We start from the raw sequence: 18,601 nt of genomic DNA, 5'->3' as shown, positions 1-18,601 counted from the left end.
CCCGCTTTTGTTACTTATTTCAAACACTACCTGTAGCGATTCCGGAAGGAGCTATGAGAATTTGGCAACGAAAACTTTTCCAGTTTATCTGGAAGAGGAAACCCCCCCGAGTATCCCGCAATATTTTATATAAAGACAAGGCTCGGGGTGGACTCAATATTCCTAATCTCCAGTGGTATTACTCTGCTATCATGTTGGGAGTGATTGTTAGCTGGCATGTGTCGGGAATTCCCAAACCATGGGTTGTCATAGCGTCGGCGAGCTCAGCACCAGTGCCATTAACTTCTCGGGTCTGGAGTCGAGATGTGGGGAAGGATACATTTCAATCACTCACCCCGTTCACACAACATGTTTTGAGGCACTGGGGAAAATGGAAGGTGCGCATGGTGGGCAACAAGAGCATATACCCTCTTACCTCTTTCTTATTGCACCCTAGATTCCCACCGGGGCAGGAGGTAGGCTTCGTCCGGAGATGGCGGCACTTGGGGATTACAACGGCTGGTCAATTCTATCAGGGGTCTCAGCTGATTCCAGTAGCAGAGTTTCAGAACACACATGGTTTATTACCCAAAGACCTGTATGCCTACCGACAAATTACACACTTCCTTCGGTCCGAAGGGGCGCCTGGTGCTTGGTCACAGGGACGGTTTCTATACGAGTCGCTCTGTGCACAGGCTAAACCGGTAACCAAACCTATCTCACGCCTTTATAGGCTTCTCAATCCTGGCTATCAGGGACAAATGGGTTACCAAGTGCGATGGGGACAGGACTTGGGCGCTCCCCTATCGGACGAAGAATGGGACCAATGCCATATGATTGTGGGACGGGGCTCTATTTCTGCTTCTATTAAAGAGAATGGGTATAAACTTATGTATAGGTGGTATATGTCACCGGAAAGACTGCATTGTATTCAACCCCGGTTCAGCGACCGCTGTTGGCGTAACTGTGGGGAAAAGGGAACATTCTTCCATATGTGGTGGCTCTGTAATAAAATTCAGGGGTTATGGACTGACGTGATTGGGTTTATCACTGATACCCTGGGGGTAGATGTTTCACTAGATCCCAAAGGTTGTTTGCTTGGGTTATTGGGAGACATTGGAGATGACAAGCTGAGGAGACTTGTGCTGCATGTATTCATTGCCACAAGGTGCGAAATTGCCTTTAAATGGAAGGGAGACGGTGTGCCTACTCTCGCACAGGTATTATCCAGGTTGGATCGAGTGTACCAGCTGGAATACCTAACTGCAGTTACCCATGACCGGGTTCGCAAATTTCATGCCATTTGGGAACCATACCACGTATGGAAGCACATTCGGTAGTGCATTCTCTTTCCTTCTTTCTCTACCAGCCAGATGATTGCAGAGTACTCTAGCGTTGATGGGGAGGGGGGGGGGTTAGGGGAAGGGGGTCAGGGGAGGGACCAATGGGGTGGACTTACACAGGGGAGTTGTTCAATGACACACGGCACACATATTGCGGTTTCAGTTTCTGTTTATTATGACCAGGGGTACATGGATGTAACATTTGGGCATGTATTACCTTAAGTATCCGATTACTTGTATACCGGGATATATGCACCCTGCTTGTGTAGTTGAATGTTTACCTGAGATGGTGTGTTGTAGTTCTTGTTCTGTAAAATATTAAATAAAAAATTACAAAAAAAAAAAAAAAAAAACGTAGTAGCAGATCACCTCAGTCCGCAGTTCATTCCCCACAAGTGGTCTCTGGATCCTGTAGTAACGACCAGAATCTTCCAACGCTGGGGGTCAACCAACAATAGACCTCTTTGCATCAGAACTGAATCAGAAAGTGGACAAATTCTGCTTCATGCACAGGCAACACAACATGTTAGCCATGGACGCCTTCGCTCGCCCCTGGAACACAGGCCTCATATGTGTATCCCCCGATACCACTGATAGCCAAAACTCTCATGAAGCTACAACCGGACAAAGGGTCAATGATACTCATAGCCCCGTATTGGCCTCAACAAGTTTCCCATGCTTCTCTACCTCTCGATCAGAGAACCCATTCGCCTGGGCACAGCACCCACTCTCATAACTCAGAACCAAGGCATGTTTCACCATCCGAACCTTCAGACTCTATCCCTCACAGCCTGCATGTTGAAAGCTTGATCCTCCAACCGCTCAACCTTCCAACTGATGTCTCTCAAGTGCGTGTAGCCTCACGAAAGCCTTCAACACAAAAATCCTATCGTTCTAAGTGGAACAGATTTACCATATGGTGCACGCGAAAAGGTATCGACCCCTTTTCCTGCCCCACTCCATCTCTATTAGACTATCTCTGGCACCTTTCAGACTCTGGTCTCCAGACTTCTTTGGTGAGGGTACACCTGAGTGCCATCTCAGCGTACCACAAGGGAGTTGGGGATGCCCCAGTAACAGCGCAACCCCTTGTGAGTAGGTTTATGAGGGGCCTATTATAACTTAAGCCCCCTCTACGGCCACCAGTCACTGAATGGGACCTGAATGTAGTACTTACAAGGCTCATGCGCTCCCCGTTTGAGCCTTTGCACTCCTGCGACGTTAAATTTCTTACATGGAAAGTTCTCTTCCTAGTAGCCATTACATACGATCAAAGGGTTAGTGAGTTGCAAGCACTTGTCACATACTCACCCTATACAAGGTTCCTACATGACCGAGTGGTCCTCCATACTCACCCTAAATTCCTTACCAAGGTGATTACTGACTTCCACTTGAATCAGTCTATAGTTCTGCCCACCTTTTTCCCAAGGCCTCACTCTCACCAGGGCGAGAGAGTTTTACACACCTTGGATTGTAAACGTGCACTTGCATTTTACCTAGACCGCACTGCAGTCCATAGGAAATCCACCCAACTCTGTTTTTTTGACAAAAACAAACTCTCTCCAACTGGCTAGCAGACTGTATCAAATTCTGCTATGAGAAAGCAGGCCTTCCTCTCCAGGGACGAGTGAAGGCGCACTCAGTAGCACACTACCGTTCAGTACCGATTGCTGACATCTGCAAAGCTGAAACATGGAGCTCTCTCCACACATTTGCAGCACATTACTGCCTGGACTAGGAAGGATGTCAAGACTCTACCTTTGGCCAATCCGTCTTGAAGAACTTATTTCCAGTACAATCCAATTCCTTCCACAGCCATCTGCTGTGATTTTCAGGCTGCCTCATTTTTCCCAACAGTACACCAGTTGTGCTTGTTGCACAAGTTGTAAGCTGTTGGTCCAAATTAAATGTGAGTCAGCCTGTAGCTTGCTAATCACCCACATGTGAGGACTACCATCCTGCTTGTCCTGGGAGAAAGCAGAGTTGCTTACCTGTAGCAGGTGTTCTCCCAGGACAGCAGGATGTAGTCCTCACAAAACCCACCCGCCACCCCACGGAGTTGGGTCCGCTTACGTTTATTATTTTAATTTTTTGCTCGCACTTTTTGCTACAAACGAGACTTAAGGGAGACCCCTGTGGACACAGGGATCATGTCATGCTGGGCATGCTCAGTGTGCCAGTCAAAAGTTTCTAGAAACTTTGACAGAAAAGTTTTCCGTGATAGGACTCCGTGTGCTGACATCACCCACATGTGAGGACTACATTCTGCTGTCCTGGGAGAACACCTGTTACAGGTAAGCAACTCTGCTCTATCTTTGAGATGAGGTGAGCAGAACTGCACACAATACAACCTGGCAGATTAAACTCTACCAACCGCAGCTCTTCCTACTTTCCTACTTTTTGGATGTCTTTAGTCAAACCTCTGTCCAGTTCCTGCACCTGTGTTGGAGGTCTGCAGTGTTACCCCTCTTTTCCAATCCAGCCCACAGTACCTCTCATTTTCCCCAAGGTCCCTGCACTTCAGTCTCTTTGATATTATTTTTAACCTAAAGAACTACTCCACCCTCTTTTCTGTGAACCCCATCCTTTCCCTATCCCCTTTTATTCCAGCCTTGTTTTCCCTCCTCAAGGTGCATTTTATCTTGCATGCCTGCACCCCTCTACTATTCACTTTTCTCTTCCCAGAGTGCCTATTTCCATCTGTTTTGTTTGATCCCTCCTGCAGTTATTCCTCCCTCCAGTCTCTCATTCCTTGGTCTCTTACTTCCATCTCCTGCCTTTCTTTTCGTGCCTCTTCCTAGCCTCATCTTGCCATCCCTGGTCCTCTCTCGCTCTCCTTTTCTCTCACCTCGTCTTCCCTCCCCATCCTCTCTATCCTATCCCTCCCCACTCTCTCTCTCTCGTTCTTCTTTCCTCTTGCACCTGCGAGCTGGCAGAACAAGAGGTGCTTCCTGCCCACAGGCCAGACGTGGGGTTTGAGCCACATGAGGACGCATGTATCTGCAGTGTTCAGAGCAGTGAAATTACGAGTCTGGCATAGATGGCAGGAAGGCCAGTGGATGAATGAGTGGGCATGGGAGGGTTTCTGTGTGACAGCTAAACCTCCAGAACGGAAATGTTAGTATCATGCCTTGAGGGAAAAGTCTCGGTCCCCAGCAATTTGGCAGAAAAGGAGGAAGGATCTGACCAGTATAGATTAGAATAGGAAAAAGGTGTTTCCTATGCATTTTCAGTCACAGACTGAGGGAACATTGTCCTATGGTACAGAAGGGACTTTTAAAATTTGCTGAAAATTCCTTTATCACCAGCATACACCAGGAGTCCTTCTCTGCCTATGAATTTGGATATGCAATTCCATTTTCCATTGTTGGCTGGAAGAGATTTTTGATCTTATGTCAAACGGCGGAATTGGATGTACAACTATCGATGTCCCATGAGTTACGCCACTGGGGCACCCCCCACCTAAGGTGACCTCAGAGAATTTACCCTGTAGTCTAGAGCATCTCTCAAAGCGAACTGCTTTTAGTATCTGCTCTCTAATCAAACACAGAAGCAGAGCACAGAAGAATTGTTGAAGCAGGGTGGGAAAAGAGCGCAGCTAATGCTTCTCATATTTACCTGTTTCCCGAGGATGGGATTCTGGCAGGTGATGCTTACGCAGCCAGGTCTGTGTGGCAGGCTCACTAGTAAAAGCAGTTATTTAAATCATACTGTGATAGCAAACACAAACCAGTATCTGGATCTGTCTTGCAGGCTTACATGTGCTGTAATAACCAGAAATCCATGGAAATGTCGGCAATCACACAAAATCGTAAGATATGGCATGCCGAGTCAGACCAAGGGCCACTGAGCCCAGCATCCTGTCTCCGACAGGGCCAGTATGTCACACGTAACTGGCTGGCAGGTCCCCAAAAGCAGCTTTTCTTCTTACCCGTTCGCAGCGTCTCTACCTGGCTAATAATGTTTTGGTGGACTTTTCCTTAAGGAGCTTGTCCAAATCTCAAAAGCCAGCTATGCTAGTTGTCTTGACCACATCCTCTGATTGCACAGTTTGATTGTGCGCTGAGTGAAAGAGTAATTTCTACGCTTTAAAAAAAAAAATAAATCTGCTGGTTGTTGCTTTCATGGAATGCCCCCATGTTTTTGTACCATGCATCCCTTACTTACCTGCTCCCCCCTACTCACAATTTTATAAAGCTCTATCTTATCCCCTCTCTATTGCCTCTTCTCCAGGTGGAAAAGCCTGAACCTGTTTAGCCTTTCCTCATAAGGTACCTCTTCCACCCCTTTATCTTGTATTTATTTATGGACTTTTAATTGTCTGTCTTTTCCCAAAGTTGGTCTCAAGGTGGATTACAATCCAAAAAATCAGGGAACAACTAGTTTCCAAATGTTCAGAAAAATATTTGCTAGTTGACAAATGATATTAATTCAAGGAAGAGTTATGTGAGATGTTTACTAAAAATTATGCGCTTTATTAATCAAAAGTACTTTTTATATTATTTTATCTTTTTTATAAAAAGTTATTAAATTTTATTGAAGAGAAGACCTCAGCATTGGCACCAATCTGATGATACAGAAATCTGTCAGCCAATAGTTGCATTCACCGGTCTTTATCCCTTATTTTTACTTAAAATGTTCCGTCGAAAGGTTTTTCAGAAAATGTGATCAAGAAGAAATAAAGTTATTTTCTATGACGTTAACTCTCTCTATGAGCTGTGTTCTGTCTTGCTGTTCTGAATCAATTCACAAACGATATCACATTTAACTCCAATCTATATTATCTGGTAATTACCAGTATTGCTTAGAAGTAGCCCATTTCATCTGGTATTTTTCAATGGGAAAACCTCATGAATCATAATAGTGGTATGTCCTGACATAGAAAAGCAAGAAAAACTTATCTCAGAGCATGAAATTCTTTTTTCTCTGTTGCCGGATACTTGCTTATAACAACCAGAGTTTGGTGTAAACCACCGCCGCCAACGTTGTCAACGTTTCGCTTCCCGATTTCTGAAACGAAAAGTTCATACAATAACCAGCCCGCCCTGAAGCAGCGTTTGAAGCAAAACGTTGACAACGTTGGCGGCGGTGATTTACAGCAAACTCTGTTTATTATAAGCAAGTATCCAGTAACAGAGAAAAAAGAATTTCATGCTCTGAGATAAGTTTTTCTTGCTTTTCTATGTCGGGACATACCACTATTATGATTCATGAGGTTTTCCCGTTGAAAAATACAAGATGAAATGGGCTACTTCTAAGTAATACTGGTAATTACCAGATAATATAGATTGGAGTTAAATGTGATATCGTTTGTGAATTGATTCAGAACAGCAAGACAGAACACAGCTCATAGAGAGAGTTAATGTCATAGAAAATAACTTTATTTCTTCTTGATCACATTTTCTGAAAACATTTTGACGGAACATTTTAAGTAAAAATAAGGGATAAAGACTGGTGAATGTAACTATTGGCTGACAGATTTCTGTATCATCAGATTGGTGCCAATGCTGAGGTCTTCCCTTCAATAAAATGAAATAACTTTTATAAAAAAGATAAAATATTACAAAAAGTACTTTTGATTAATAAAGCGCATAATTTTTAGTAAAAATCTCACATAAATTATATGAATTCAAGGAAGAGTTATCAACTAGCAAATATTTTTTCTCAAGGTGGATTACCACAAATTTAAAATGAACAGAGGTTTCTGAATAGCTTACAATCAATCAGAATGTACAAGTTAGGGAGCCCTGGAATGCAGAAAGGGAGGCTGATTATTTAATCATTTAGATCCAGTTGTGTGCAGCAGTCTCTTGTCAAGCGAGTGTTAGGGTAGCTGGGCAGGAAGAAGAGGATCTTACGGGAAGGCCTGGGTGATTTATTTTCTGAACTTAAGGTAGCATGGCTCCGGGCGCAGGGTAACTGCCAGTTTGTTTACAATTACTATTGTGCAGTCATTTTTTTTCAATTTAAAAGTAATGTATATCCTGCTATTTCAAAAGGCTTATTCTAGGTGGCTAACAATCTAATAAAAGAACCCAATATCACTCTCAGTATACATAAATAATTACACATGTGTGCGGGACCTTTAGTTTCCCCCTTCATACCGGAGTGTACCATTAATCGGGGGAGGTCCAATAGAAATAAGTTTGGGTTTTGCTCCCACACGTGGGAGTACGCAGATGGTGTGTCCTGGCTGTTTGGCATCCCAGTGCACCTGCTATCCTTGTGGATTTGCTGTTGGACTTTTCAGGGAGGCAGGAGCAGTCTGCACTGGGTCATCTAAGTTTCCCTCCTAATTTAAGGGAAAGCAGTAAGGAAGTTCCCTGACTCCTCTGCCATTAAAGACTGATTTGGACTCTTTTAAGCCCATTTTTGAGAATTCCCTGTGAGAGCCTTGGTTCCCCTTCGCAGTGGATTAGGTTTAAATCATGCGGAGGGGAAGATTCTGGCAGTCTTTTGTGTCTCCTCCAGAGGATTAAAGCTGTCCGGTGGCCTGATGCAGAGGAATTATACTTTTGCATTAACTGTCTTTTTGAAATATCTCCTCAGTTTGGAGGCACAGACGTTATTCCACCCTTCCTGCTTCTTCTCCCTTTGGGGTTTATTATAATATTTTTCCACTTGGAGCTGATAAGCCATTGCACCTGGGAGTCAGTATACCAAAACCTTTGGAAGAGGGAAGTCTTTCATCCAGAAAGATACAGCGGGGTTACCAATCCCATCTAAAGCAAGGGATCCCAGTAAAGTGCACTGCCAGGAGAAACAAAGAAGGCACAACAGAAAGGTAACCCGAACTTTGCTGCTATTGAGGGGAGTGAGAAGCGCCCACCAGGCACTGCCTTGAGCGCCCAAATTGCATTCATTCACCTTCGCCGGCGGGGGCTGCTGGAAGCCGCTTTGGCTCCCCTGCCCCCGCCGGCGGTGAATGAATGCGCGCCTGTGTGTGCAATTTGGGCACTCAAGGCAGTGCATTAGCGAACGCCGACGTCACACACTGTGACGTAAAATGTGGTGACGTCACGCCTTGAGCTCCCAAATTGCACACACAGTCGTGTATTCATTCACCGCCGGCGGGGGCTGCTGGAAGCAGCTTTCGCCGCTGGCTCCCTCCGCTGGATGAATGCACGCCCGCCGGCTCCCTCCGCCTGGATGAATGCACGCCCGCTGGCGAAGGTGAGTGAATGAATGCACGCCCGCCGGCTCCCTCCGCCTGGATGAATGCACGCCCGCCGGCGAAGGTGAGTGAATGAATGCATGCCCGCCGGCTCCCTCCGCCTGGATGAATGCACGCCCGCCGGCGAAGGTGAGTGAATGAATGCACGCCCGCCGGCTCCCTCCGCCTGGATGAATGCACGCCCGCCGGCGAAGGTGAGTGAATGAATGCATGCCCGCCGGCTCCCTCCGCCTGGATGAATGCACGCCCGCCGGCTCCCGCCGCATAAGGGCATGCATTCATTCACTTTCGCCCGTACGCTTTCACCCGCCGCTTTCGCTGCCGGCTGCCCCCGGGGGGCAGGGGAGCCGCAGTACGCGCCTCAGAAGGAGGAGAGAGAGAGAGGACTGTTCAAAGAAAATTCACATGCAGTAAGTTTACTTTTATTACTCTTATTACACTTTATTCAGTTTTGTTTTAATTTTCGCGCTGCCTTGCTTCGGGAGGAGGGGGGGAGAGGACTCGCAATCCCCCCTAGTATCTGTCATTTGAAATGACAGGTACCAGCGCACCCAGGATACTGTATAGCGCTCTATACAGTAAAATGGATTGCGCGGGCCTAACGCTTCACGGACACTTCTTGGACGCGGCTTGCATTTGCAAGCTATTTAAATACAGTATCGAGCGGTAGGTGATCCGAACTGTGTGTGCGGCAACCATGGGTGCGCCCAGCCGTAACGCACCTCTTCCTACCGCTCCTTACTGTATCGGCCTGAGAGTCAGGAAAGAGAGTGAAGCGCCCTTCTGGTGCCCTCTGAGGAGTTAAAGGAATTCTTGGAAGAGATTAAATCTGGGACTGAGCTCTGACTGAATGCTGAGGCTGCCCCATATTCTAACCACTTTCAGCCAGAAGATTTAAGAAGTAAATTAGGAGGTAAAAGAGAACTGAACTGACTAACGGTGAGGAAACTGAGTCAGTGGGAGAAGAAGAAATGTCATGGTAAATAAGGAGTGCATCCAAAGGGATTACCAGACTTTCACAAGTTTATGCTGTCTATCTGCTGCCTTGTTATTTACTGCTGCTAATCAACTGAATAAGAGAAGAGTAAATATTATTCAATCATCTGATCAAACTATGAGCAAAGGCATTGGAAGCCACCAGACTCAGTCCATGCTGGTAGCAGGTAGATCCTCTCCCCTCCTACTGCTCTAACGTTAGTCAGGATGACATAAATCTGCGCTTTTTAAAATAGAAACAAATTTAACTTTTGACTGTCAAGTTCCACAGCTCTCTAATCCCCTCCCGCTACTGAAGTAAAATCAAGGTTTGAGAAAAGCTGAAATGTGTAAAGAAAGCATTCTTAATAAATGCTGCTTGGAGCCCAGAAACTGGGGCTATGCATTTCTTTCCTGCTCTTTAAGGTCATATCTCTCTGCGACCTGGGGTAACCGCTGGTAGAATCGGTGGCAGTGGTCACAGGCTTGCACAGAGCTTTGGGTTCAGATTCACTCCTGGCAGGACACAGCCTTCTTCAGCGCTTGGGCAGACACTGCAGCAGCTCAGGTTACAAATGCTCCCTGGATCTCAAAGAGCCTCTCATTTCATTACCGGGAAAGTCTAGAGCCAAGTACCCACGCATAGCAAATGTTTTATAATTGAAAATCTGAGAGAGGGATAGAGAAGTATCTTATTTATTTGCTTATTTATTTAAGATACTTGTATTCCGCAAATTCCTGCAGCAACTTGATCAATGTGGACAACAGGACAAACAGAACACAATTAATACTTCTTAACACAATATAACAAAAAATCAACAATCAGTGTCACAGACACTTTTGTAAAAGAATGCTGTAAATTGCTTTCTAAAAAATGTATATTCCTCAAAGGCTCTAATAGTGGGAGGTAATTTAATCCAAAACACAGGCCCTCAGCCTGGTTTGTTGTAATGTACAGCTCGTAAGGGGAGGTACATTGAGTACATTTAATCCAGAGCACAAAAGTCTAGCTGTACTCAACTATTCAGTGATAGCATTAAATAGTCCCCCTCACCGCTACACTTGTTGGAGGAGGTTACTTCCACAGGAGCCAACTTTTTCAGAACAAATAGGGGCGCCAAACAAGAGAAACTCATCGCCCTGGACCCAATGAAGGATTTTGCTCAGTATTGCGGGAGCTTCAAGGGGTCCTGTTAAGCTGCTTTTTAAATGCAGATCTGCCTAGGCTGTTGCACAGAGATGGAGCAGCTGGATGTACAGCAAAGGTCTTTAATCTGAGTGCATTTCCCCTTCCTTAGGCTGGCTAGGAATGAATGGGAGGACGTTTTTTTGCCTTTTCCTTCATTTCCTCAGGAAAAAGCAAGGAGGAAGTGGAGGCCAATCGGAGGGCAGAGGAGAGGGAGAAGCCAAAGAGAACAGAAGGTGTCTGAGAGAGCGGCAGATAGAAAGGGAGACATCTTTCTGGTGTCAGTATTTGGCTTTTGCCCTGTTGATGGGCCAGGCGCAGTCCCAGACAGAATGCTAAAATCTCCTGTTCCATTGTGCATCAGTTTCTGGTTGTGTGTGCTCGCCTCATCAGATAAAGAGCTGGATGCCAGTGGGAGGAACGTGTGCCAGGCTGACAGGTATGTAAGTCATCAGATAAAGAGCTGGATGCCAGTGGGAGGAACGTGTGCCAGGCTGACAGGTATGTAAGTCGACCTGCAGCAGGATTCTTTGCAGCAATGTCATGTGTGAGCTGTGTGTAGCGCTCTATGCATTGGGAAAGATACAGCATGTACGGGAACCTTTTTATATGAGACATTTGAGGCTGAGCAGATAGACTGAGTAAAATAAGGAGTTAGAAATGTAGAGGCTGAGTGAATGGATTTCGGTGGACTTTAAGACGCTTCATCTGCATGCATAAGGTTTATAAAGCGCATAAACAGAGCAGAAACTGGCAGAAAAGGCGCATTTGGTCTCTCACTCTTCCCGTTTGTATCTGCTTACTGTGCTGTCACTGCTCATACTCACTCTGTGCTCTCCTCCTGCCTTTGGTGCAGTCGGTTCCAGGAGCCTCTCACGTTCCTGCTGGTCCTCTCTCCCTCCAGCCTCTTCAGATGCCCTTGAGTTTCTCATCCTATGGAAAGTGCTTCCTTCCGCTCCCTTATTGAGGCCTGCTGGAGATTTCAGTGTTTGCATCATCTCTCCCTTTCCCTTTCTTTCTTCTGCCTCTCACAGGGCCAAAGGTAATAGGATGTGGGCAGCTAAATTTTACCTCACATGTGGTAAAAATCTGTTAATGGTAGTAACTGATGCTCTAGAAACTTAGAAATGACAGCAGAAAAGGACCAAATGGTCCATCCAGTCTGCCCAGCAAGCTTCTTATGGTGGTATGTGCCGCGCTGTGCAGGTTACCCCCATGTTTCTCTTTTTTACTGGGCGATGAGCCTTTTTGAAAATTCAGGCAGAACTGCTTGACGTGCTTTGCTTATGGACTTGGCCTTGGAAGCAGTCCTGTGCTTTTGGGAATAAATAAAAAAGCTTGGGTGTAACCTGCACAGAGTGGCAGTTACTACCCTTAACAGAAACGTGGGGGTAACCTGCACGGAGCGGCAGTTGCTACCCTTAACAGAAACGTGGGGGTAACCTGCACGGAGCGGCAGTTGCTACCCTTAACAGAAACGTGGGGGTAACCTGCACGGAGCGGCAGTTGCTACCCTTAACAGAAACGTGGGGGTAACCTGCACGGAGCGGCAGTTGCTACCCTTAACAGAAACGTGGGGGTAACCTGCACGGAGCGGCAGTTGCTTCCCTTAACAGAAACATGGGGATAACCTGCATGGAGCTGCAGTTACTACCTTGGGAAGTTTGCTGGGCAGACTAGAATGGACCATTTTGGTCTTTTTCTGCTGTCATTACTATGTTACTATGTTTCCCTACGCATTAGTTACCCCCATACTTTCGGTTAAGGGTAAGTAACATTAACAATCAAAACCAAGCAACTTTCAAACCCATACAAAATGACTGCTGTGGTAATATAATAGTACACATTAACATGGGACTCGTGAGCCATAATGTGTTCACCCTGCCCTTGTGTTTGTGGGAACAGGAAGCCCTGCATGAGGAGGCTTTAGGGCCACTGCAGGGCCTGTGAGGATGCAGCAGCTCACAAGCCCTTCACTGACTTTCATTACTAATGCTGCTCCTGCTTGCAGATCACTGTCAGGCTTTGGACCAGCCATGAGGGGAGGGGAAGCTGTGGAAATTGCCACTGCTCCTCTCTCCTCGCCTACCACTGAAGTTAGAAAAGAGAAAAATGTGTCCGTGGCATTAGCCTTCCCTCTCTTCCCATCAGATGTCATCTATCTTTGGCCTGGAGCCCAAAGGAAAATATTGTCACTGACCCTGGCAAGAGGGATGTTTAGAGGAGGAGGAGTCTGAAGGAAGGGATCAGATGCAGGAGGGTTTTGAGGGTTGGATCAGCGGGAGTGGATTGGCTGTGGAGCGTGAGAAGGGCGAATGACAGAAGGTCAACTGGGGGATGTAAGGAGGAGCTGGGGTGAGAGGTGATCAGCTGGGAGGATGTGAAAGAAGGGTTGGAGGGGAGGAGATGAGGCTGGGGGAGGAGTGAGGTGAGAATGGGGGGGAGAGGCAGAGAATCCGTTGGCTGTTAGAAGAAGGGCCCGGGATGAGAGAGGTACAGAAAGGGCTGGAGGAAGTCAGAGAGAGAGACTGGGCTAGATAGGTGAGCGCGTGTGGGAGATGTAAGATGGGATCAACTGGAGGGGCAGAGGATTGAGAGAGATCCTGCTAGAAGGGAGGCCCAGAGCGAAATCTGACTAGAGAAGGTGAAGGTTGAGAGAGAGGATCCACTGGATTATGGTAAGGGTGAGAGTGGAGTGCATGAGGGGAACCACATCCCTGCTAATTTGCTTGTCTCAGGTCATGTGAATTTTCAAGTGCTAAAATGGGGTCACATTGGCTAAAAGTTTGGGAATTACAGGGTACAGAATAGTTAATATTATGGACAAGAACCACATTTTTGTGCTGCTGTGAATTGTCCTTGGTCCCAGCATACAGGCAGGACTAGTACTGCTTATCATTTCTTAGACAGTACTAAGGTGGAGAGACCCTCCATGAAACTAACTGGTGGAAGATTTAAAACAAATTTAATAAAGTATTTTTTCAGTAAATGTGGAATTTTCTGTTGGAAAATGTGGTCAAGGTTAATTGTATAGCTTTGTTGGTTGAATGCAGAAGAGTGAGTTTATGGGTAGTGGGTTGAATGGAGGGGAAGGGGAGGGGAAAATACTGCAGCATATTTCATTGTATATACTGTACATACCAGGGCCAAGTATGAAAGAATTGCTGGGTCTCTGGGCCCACATCCAAAAACTCTGAATGCTCCTTCCTGTAGAGGCAAGCCCTGGAAGAAGACTGCAGGAGTCGCGTGGGTAGGAAGGAGGAGGAGCGTCAGACCTGCTCGCAGCAGCCCGAGAAGAGCCCACCAGCAGCAGGGCTGTAGCAGCCTGAGGAGGAGGTCTAGAGGCAAAGGGGAGACCGGGGCTCTGATTGAGTGTGTAGGTGTGAGAGACAATGCTTGTGAATGAGAGCCAGAGAGCATGTGAGGGTGATAGCCTGAATGTCTTTATGAGAGAGAAACACAGCATGTGAGAGAGAGACTCTGTATGTGTGTGTGAGATGGAGACAATATGAGAGAGTGAGAGCTTGTGTGTGTGTGAGAAAGAGAGAGAGAGAAAGACAGTATGTGAGATTCAGAGCGAGACAGTGTGGGTGAGTGAGAACCTGCAGGGATTTGTGTTTGCATGTGTGTGAGACAAAGACAGCATGTGAGAGTGACAGCCTGCCATATGTGTGTAAGAGAAAGATAGTGTGTGAGAGTGTGAGTCTCTTTGTGTGTGAGAGAAAGATAACATGTGAAAGTGAGAGCCTGTGTATGTGAGAGAGAGAGCATGTGAGAGTAAGAGCCTGTGTGTGTGTTTGAGGGAGGAAGGGAAGAAGAAGACAGGAGGAGAAAGAAGAAACAGAAAAAAAAAAGATCCTAGAAAGGAATTAGGAAAAGAAGAGAAATTAAACATGGAAAAATGAGACCGGGATAACCGATTAGAAAAATAAGATCAGACAACAAAGATAAAAAATAAATGATTTTGATTTTTTAGGGCCTGGCATATGCTCCACAGTGTATGTGAGAAAGTTTGTGTGCATGCTGCTACAGGTGTGAACACACACCCTTACCCCGCCCCCACTCTGCAGCAAGCACAGGGTGACTGGAAGTCAAAAGTTCCCAGGTATGTACAGTGTATAGTCCAGTCCACTTCGCGATAGATATGGGTATACTGTATCTCCTAACTCCATGGTGGAAAGCCTTTCCGTGAGCCCAGTCGCATCCCCTCCCCCTTACTACTGCTATCCACGTCTCCTCCCTCAATAAACGGGCACCTCCCCAGCCCACCTAGAACCTCTACCAAGTGAGAAAAGAAAGCATGAACATGAACATTGGGAGCACAGATAGAAGAGAACAGCATCTTAATCCCCCACAGCCTCCCTGACCAGATCACACAATGTCCTTCCCCATCAATGACTGCTTTATCAGGTACCACCGCCACTCCTGCCTTCCTCGGGGCTGGTGCCACGGCTGGAAAGCCTTCTCTCTTCAGTTTCACACGTCTCTCATTTTCAGGTGTGGTTCCTATACCAGCGCTATGGTTGCCCCCTGTCTTTTCAAGGTTCTTAGTATTTTCTTTCTTTTAGTTTGAGATCCCAAACCTGCTAAATCTCAAGTGATAATTTTATGAACCATTTTCAGTTGTGAACACATTTACATAATCACAATCCGGGGCTGGCTCTCCCCAGCCTAAGCACCATCCCCATTCATACACCCTTGCACTCCATTCTTCCAAAATAGCCACACCACAACTGAACCAAACCTCACGGTTTCCCCCGTCTGCTCCCCTCCTTTCTCCCTGCCCCCTGCCCCCTATACCCATACCTAAATATCCTCCAGACTCCACCTTCAGAGCAAAGATCGCACCATCCCCTATCACATATCCCCCACTCACTCAGAAATCACATTTGGATGCCATCCCCAATCAAGAGTGGCAGAGTGTTGGTATCCTGATTGGTGTTATGTGTTAAGTGATATCAAGACCCTGCCAGTCTCTCAGTCTTCCTAGCCATCTCACAGTCATCTAATATCTTATACCCTTACCCTACCCCTCACACTTACAGTGCCAGAAAAATGTAAAAAGGAAAGCAAACGAGCTAGCAGATTCCAATTCAAAGCAGAAATCAAGAAACTAAAATGTCCTCCATTACAGAAACAGGCCTGCCATTGAAGAGAACAGCGCCTGCATGGGTGCAAACATGCCAGAAACAGGTTTAGAACACTGGTTCCATAGTTCCTAAAACTTCAAGACGACACAAAATCAGAGCAGACACACTCCTCACATCTGCAACTGCTATCAGAAGATAAAAAACAGTTTCCTAGCACATAGCCAGATGGACTCAGGACCAATGGGTTATGCTCCCCTGCCAGCAGATGGAGATGGAAGATTGCAGAGCTAATGTCACCCTACCTATACCCCTGTAGTGACCTCAGCCCTCCAGTATTCTCCGTCTCCAGCAGATGGTGGATGTCCCTCTCCCTATGGGGATTGCTGTACTTTTTGGAAGAAGAAATTCTACATTTTAAATTGGAGAAAAATCAAGCCACACTCTCCTGTGGTGATATCTAAAGATCCCTCCCACAGTTGAGAATTTCTGAGGTAATTTCCGAGATCCTTCAGAGGTGTGCCTTGGTCTGGTGGCCAGTTCCCAGTGTGGATTTTGCTGCTTAGGCAGCTGAAAAGCAGCGGGTGCAGGAACCCGAGCGCGGCAGTGACGGCCAAAGCCCTCTCCCTCCGCAGCCAGAGACTGTCTCTGTACTCAGCCTGTAAGCGCTGAGCCCAGGTAAGTTTAAAAAAAAAAAAAAAGAAAATTACCTCCCAGTTCAGAGACTTTTAGAGGGGTTTTGGTAAGACTTCCTCTGGTCTCCTTGCTCAGCACACCGCACCGACGTCTTCCCGATCCCATTGAGGTAAGGATAAGGGGCTTCCAATCAGGTTGAGCGACCTCCAGTGGGCTAGGCACCGCTTTAGGCTCAGTCGGCACATGGCTTGGTAGGCCGCAGCGGCGCCATCTTGCGCATGCCTTTGTGCGTGCCGTGTTGCCCTCCATAGAACGTTGGTATGAGCAGTGCGCCAGCTCTGCACATGCGTATATATACACACACAACTTAGAAAGTGCAGGATACAGGAAAAGCTGGGAACACAGGCTATGCGTGCACCTCGCCTAGGTGCTCGAAATTTGTGCGCATACGTTTTTAAGAGTGAGCCGATTAAATGCACAGTTTCCACTGGCAATAAAAAAAAACCTAAGCGCCTTGCTCTCTGTGCTGCTTGTCATATCAGGGCTTCACAGCCTGATTTGGAGTCTAACTTATCCCAACATTGCGAGGAAGCCCAAGCAGAGTGGCTTCCTCGGACTTTGCGAAACATGGCTCCTCCCATTCAGATGATAGGTTGGTCATGGCCTTAACCTGAAGTACTCCGGACCTAAGCACTCCCTTGACAGGATCATCCATGGGAGAGGGAAATTCAGCTGGACCTACCCCAGTACCTCCTGGGCTAGGCATGGACCCGGCTGCCTTATCCTGGGTAGAATTTTTCCAGGGGCTACAAACCTTCGTACAGGCAAGGTCTACTTGCCCCTGTCCGGACAGAACCTCAGTCAGTAAGCCCTCCCTCTCCCAGTCCTATCGGCAGACCTCGAGGCATGCCTCACCTTACAAAGGGTATCCCTGGTAGGGACTCAGATGGCTCAGACGAAGAGGATGATCTGGATCCCTTGGAAGAGGGGGAAAATTCCCCCAGAGTTAGAACCGTATAGAACCATGTTGCAGTTCTTTCATAGAGACGAACTGCCAGCCCTGGTTTCCCAGACACTGAAGATGCTGGGAGTCCTGGGGACTGATTCCAGGTCGGAAGCAAAGAAGAATCCCATTCTGATCTCCCCACGAAAAGCCTCTTGCTACTTTCCAGTACTGAAAGCCATCCAGGAGTTCATTGACCTGGAATGGGATACCCCGGAAGCAAGTTTTAAAGGGTAATGAGCGTTAGAAGCTCTATACCCACTGGACCCAGTAGTGAGAGAGTGCTTGCGTTTCCCTAACGTGGATGCGTTGGTCTGTACTGTCTCTAAGCGAACAACTATCCCAGTGGAAGGAGTGGCCTTAAAGGATGCACACGATAGGTGGATTGAGTCCATCCTAAACAAGCCTTTGACACGGTAGCAATGACCATACAGATTGCTTCTTCTTGTGCCCTGGTAGCTTGTTTGTGCCTACTCCTCTCTCAGGAGGTGAATGACTCGGGAGTGAATTCCAGAGCAGTTACGGAACCCGCCACCACCTTTCTAGCAGATGTGGGCTCTGATTTAGTCTGTACTTCGACCAGAGGATTGGCCTCAGTAGTGGCGGCCAGAAGACATCTATGGCTATGCAATTGGTCAGCAAACACAACCTCTAAGGCCAATCTTACAAAGATGCCCTTTAAAGGATCACTCCTTTTCAGAAATGAATTGGAAAAGCTGGCCAGTAAATGGGACAAATCTCCAGTTCCCCGGCTACTGGAAGATAAGATGAAACATGAGCCCCATGAGGGACTGCTCCAGGGGTTCCCAACGTTTTCAACCCTACAGAAACTTGACATTTCAGAGATCTCAACCCTTTGGGGGGTCTCAGTCCTTTCTTAGTCGATAGCCCAAGAGAGAGGCAGGTTTAGGTTCATCCCAAACCCGCAAATGAAATCTTCAACCTTTCGCCACCTAAAGGCTAATTCACATTTGACAGCAGAGCGTCAAATGTTGTGTATGGGGAATGCCAATATCAAGAGGGACATGCAATAGAAATATTTTGGGATCTGTGGGGATAGCAATACTCGTTAGTTCAGAAACAAAATCCCTAACCACCTCCCACAACTGTTGTACCCTCAGGCACTCCCACCACAGGTGCAAAAAAGTCCCAATCTGGTCACACCCCTTCCACCAATGATTATCAGTGCCCCCATACATTCTGCATAATTTATCTGGG

The 18,601-nt window shown here is 46.8% G+C and overlaps 1 protein-coding gene across 2 annotated transcripts in view; it reads left to right on the top strand.

Moving 5' to 3' along the window:
* The first annotated feature begins 10,826 nt into the window (after positions 1 to 10,826).
* The window catches only part of SCARF1 (scavenger receptor class F member 1), a 63,490-nt gene continuing 55,715 nt past the window's right edge, over positions 10,827 to 18,601 (top strand). Inside the window, exon 1 of one of the 2 annotated variants that reach the window (XM_029612433.1) lies at positions 10,827 to 11,096. In XM_029612433.1, coding sequence (XP_029468293.1) covers positions 10,990 to 11,096 — 107 coding nt within the window. In that variant the 5' untranslated portion in view covers positions 10,827 to 10,989. Of the gene's footprint in view, positions 11,159 to 18,601 lie in introns of both variants that reach the window. The other variant, XM_029612434.1, reaches the window with a different exon arrangement.

Source organism: Rhinatrema bivittatum, chromosome 8, assembly GCF_901001135.1.
Source record: "Rhinatrema bivittatum chromosome 8, aRhiBiv1.1, whole genome shotgun sequence".
Lineage (NCBI taxonomy): Eukaryota > Metazoa > Chordata > Amphibia > Gymnophiona > Rhinatrematidae > Rhinatrema > Rhinatrema bivittatum.
The sequence above is the reverse complement of the archived record's forward strand: the minus strand, read 5'-3'. Positions and strand labels throughout refer to the sequence as shown.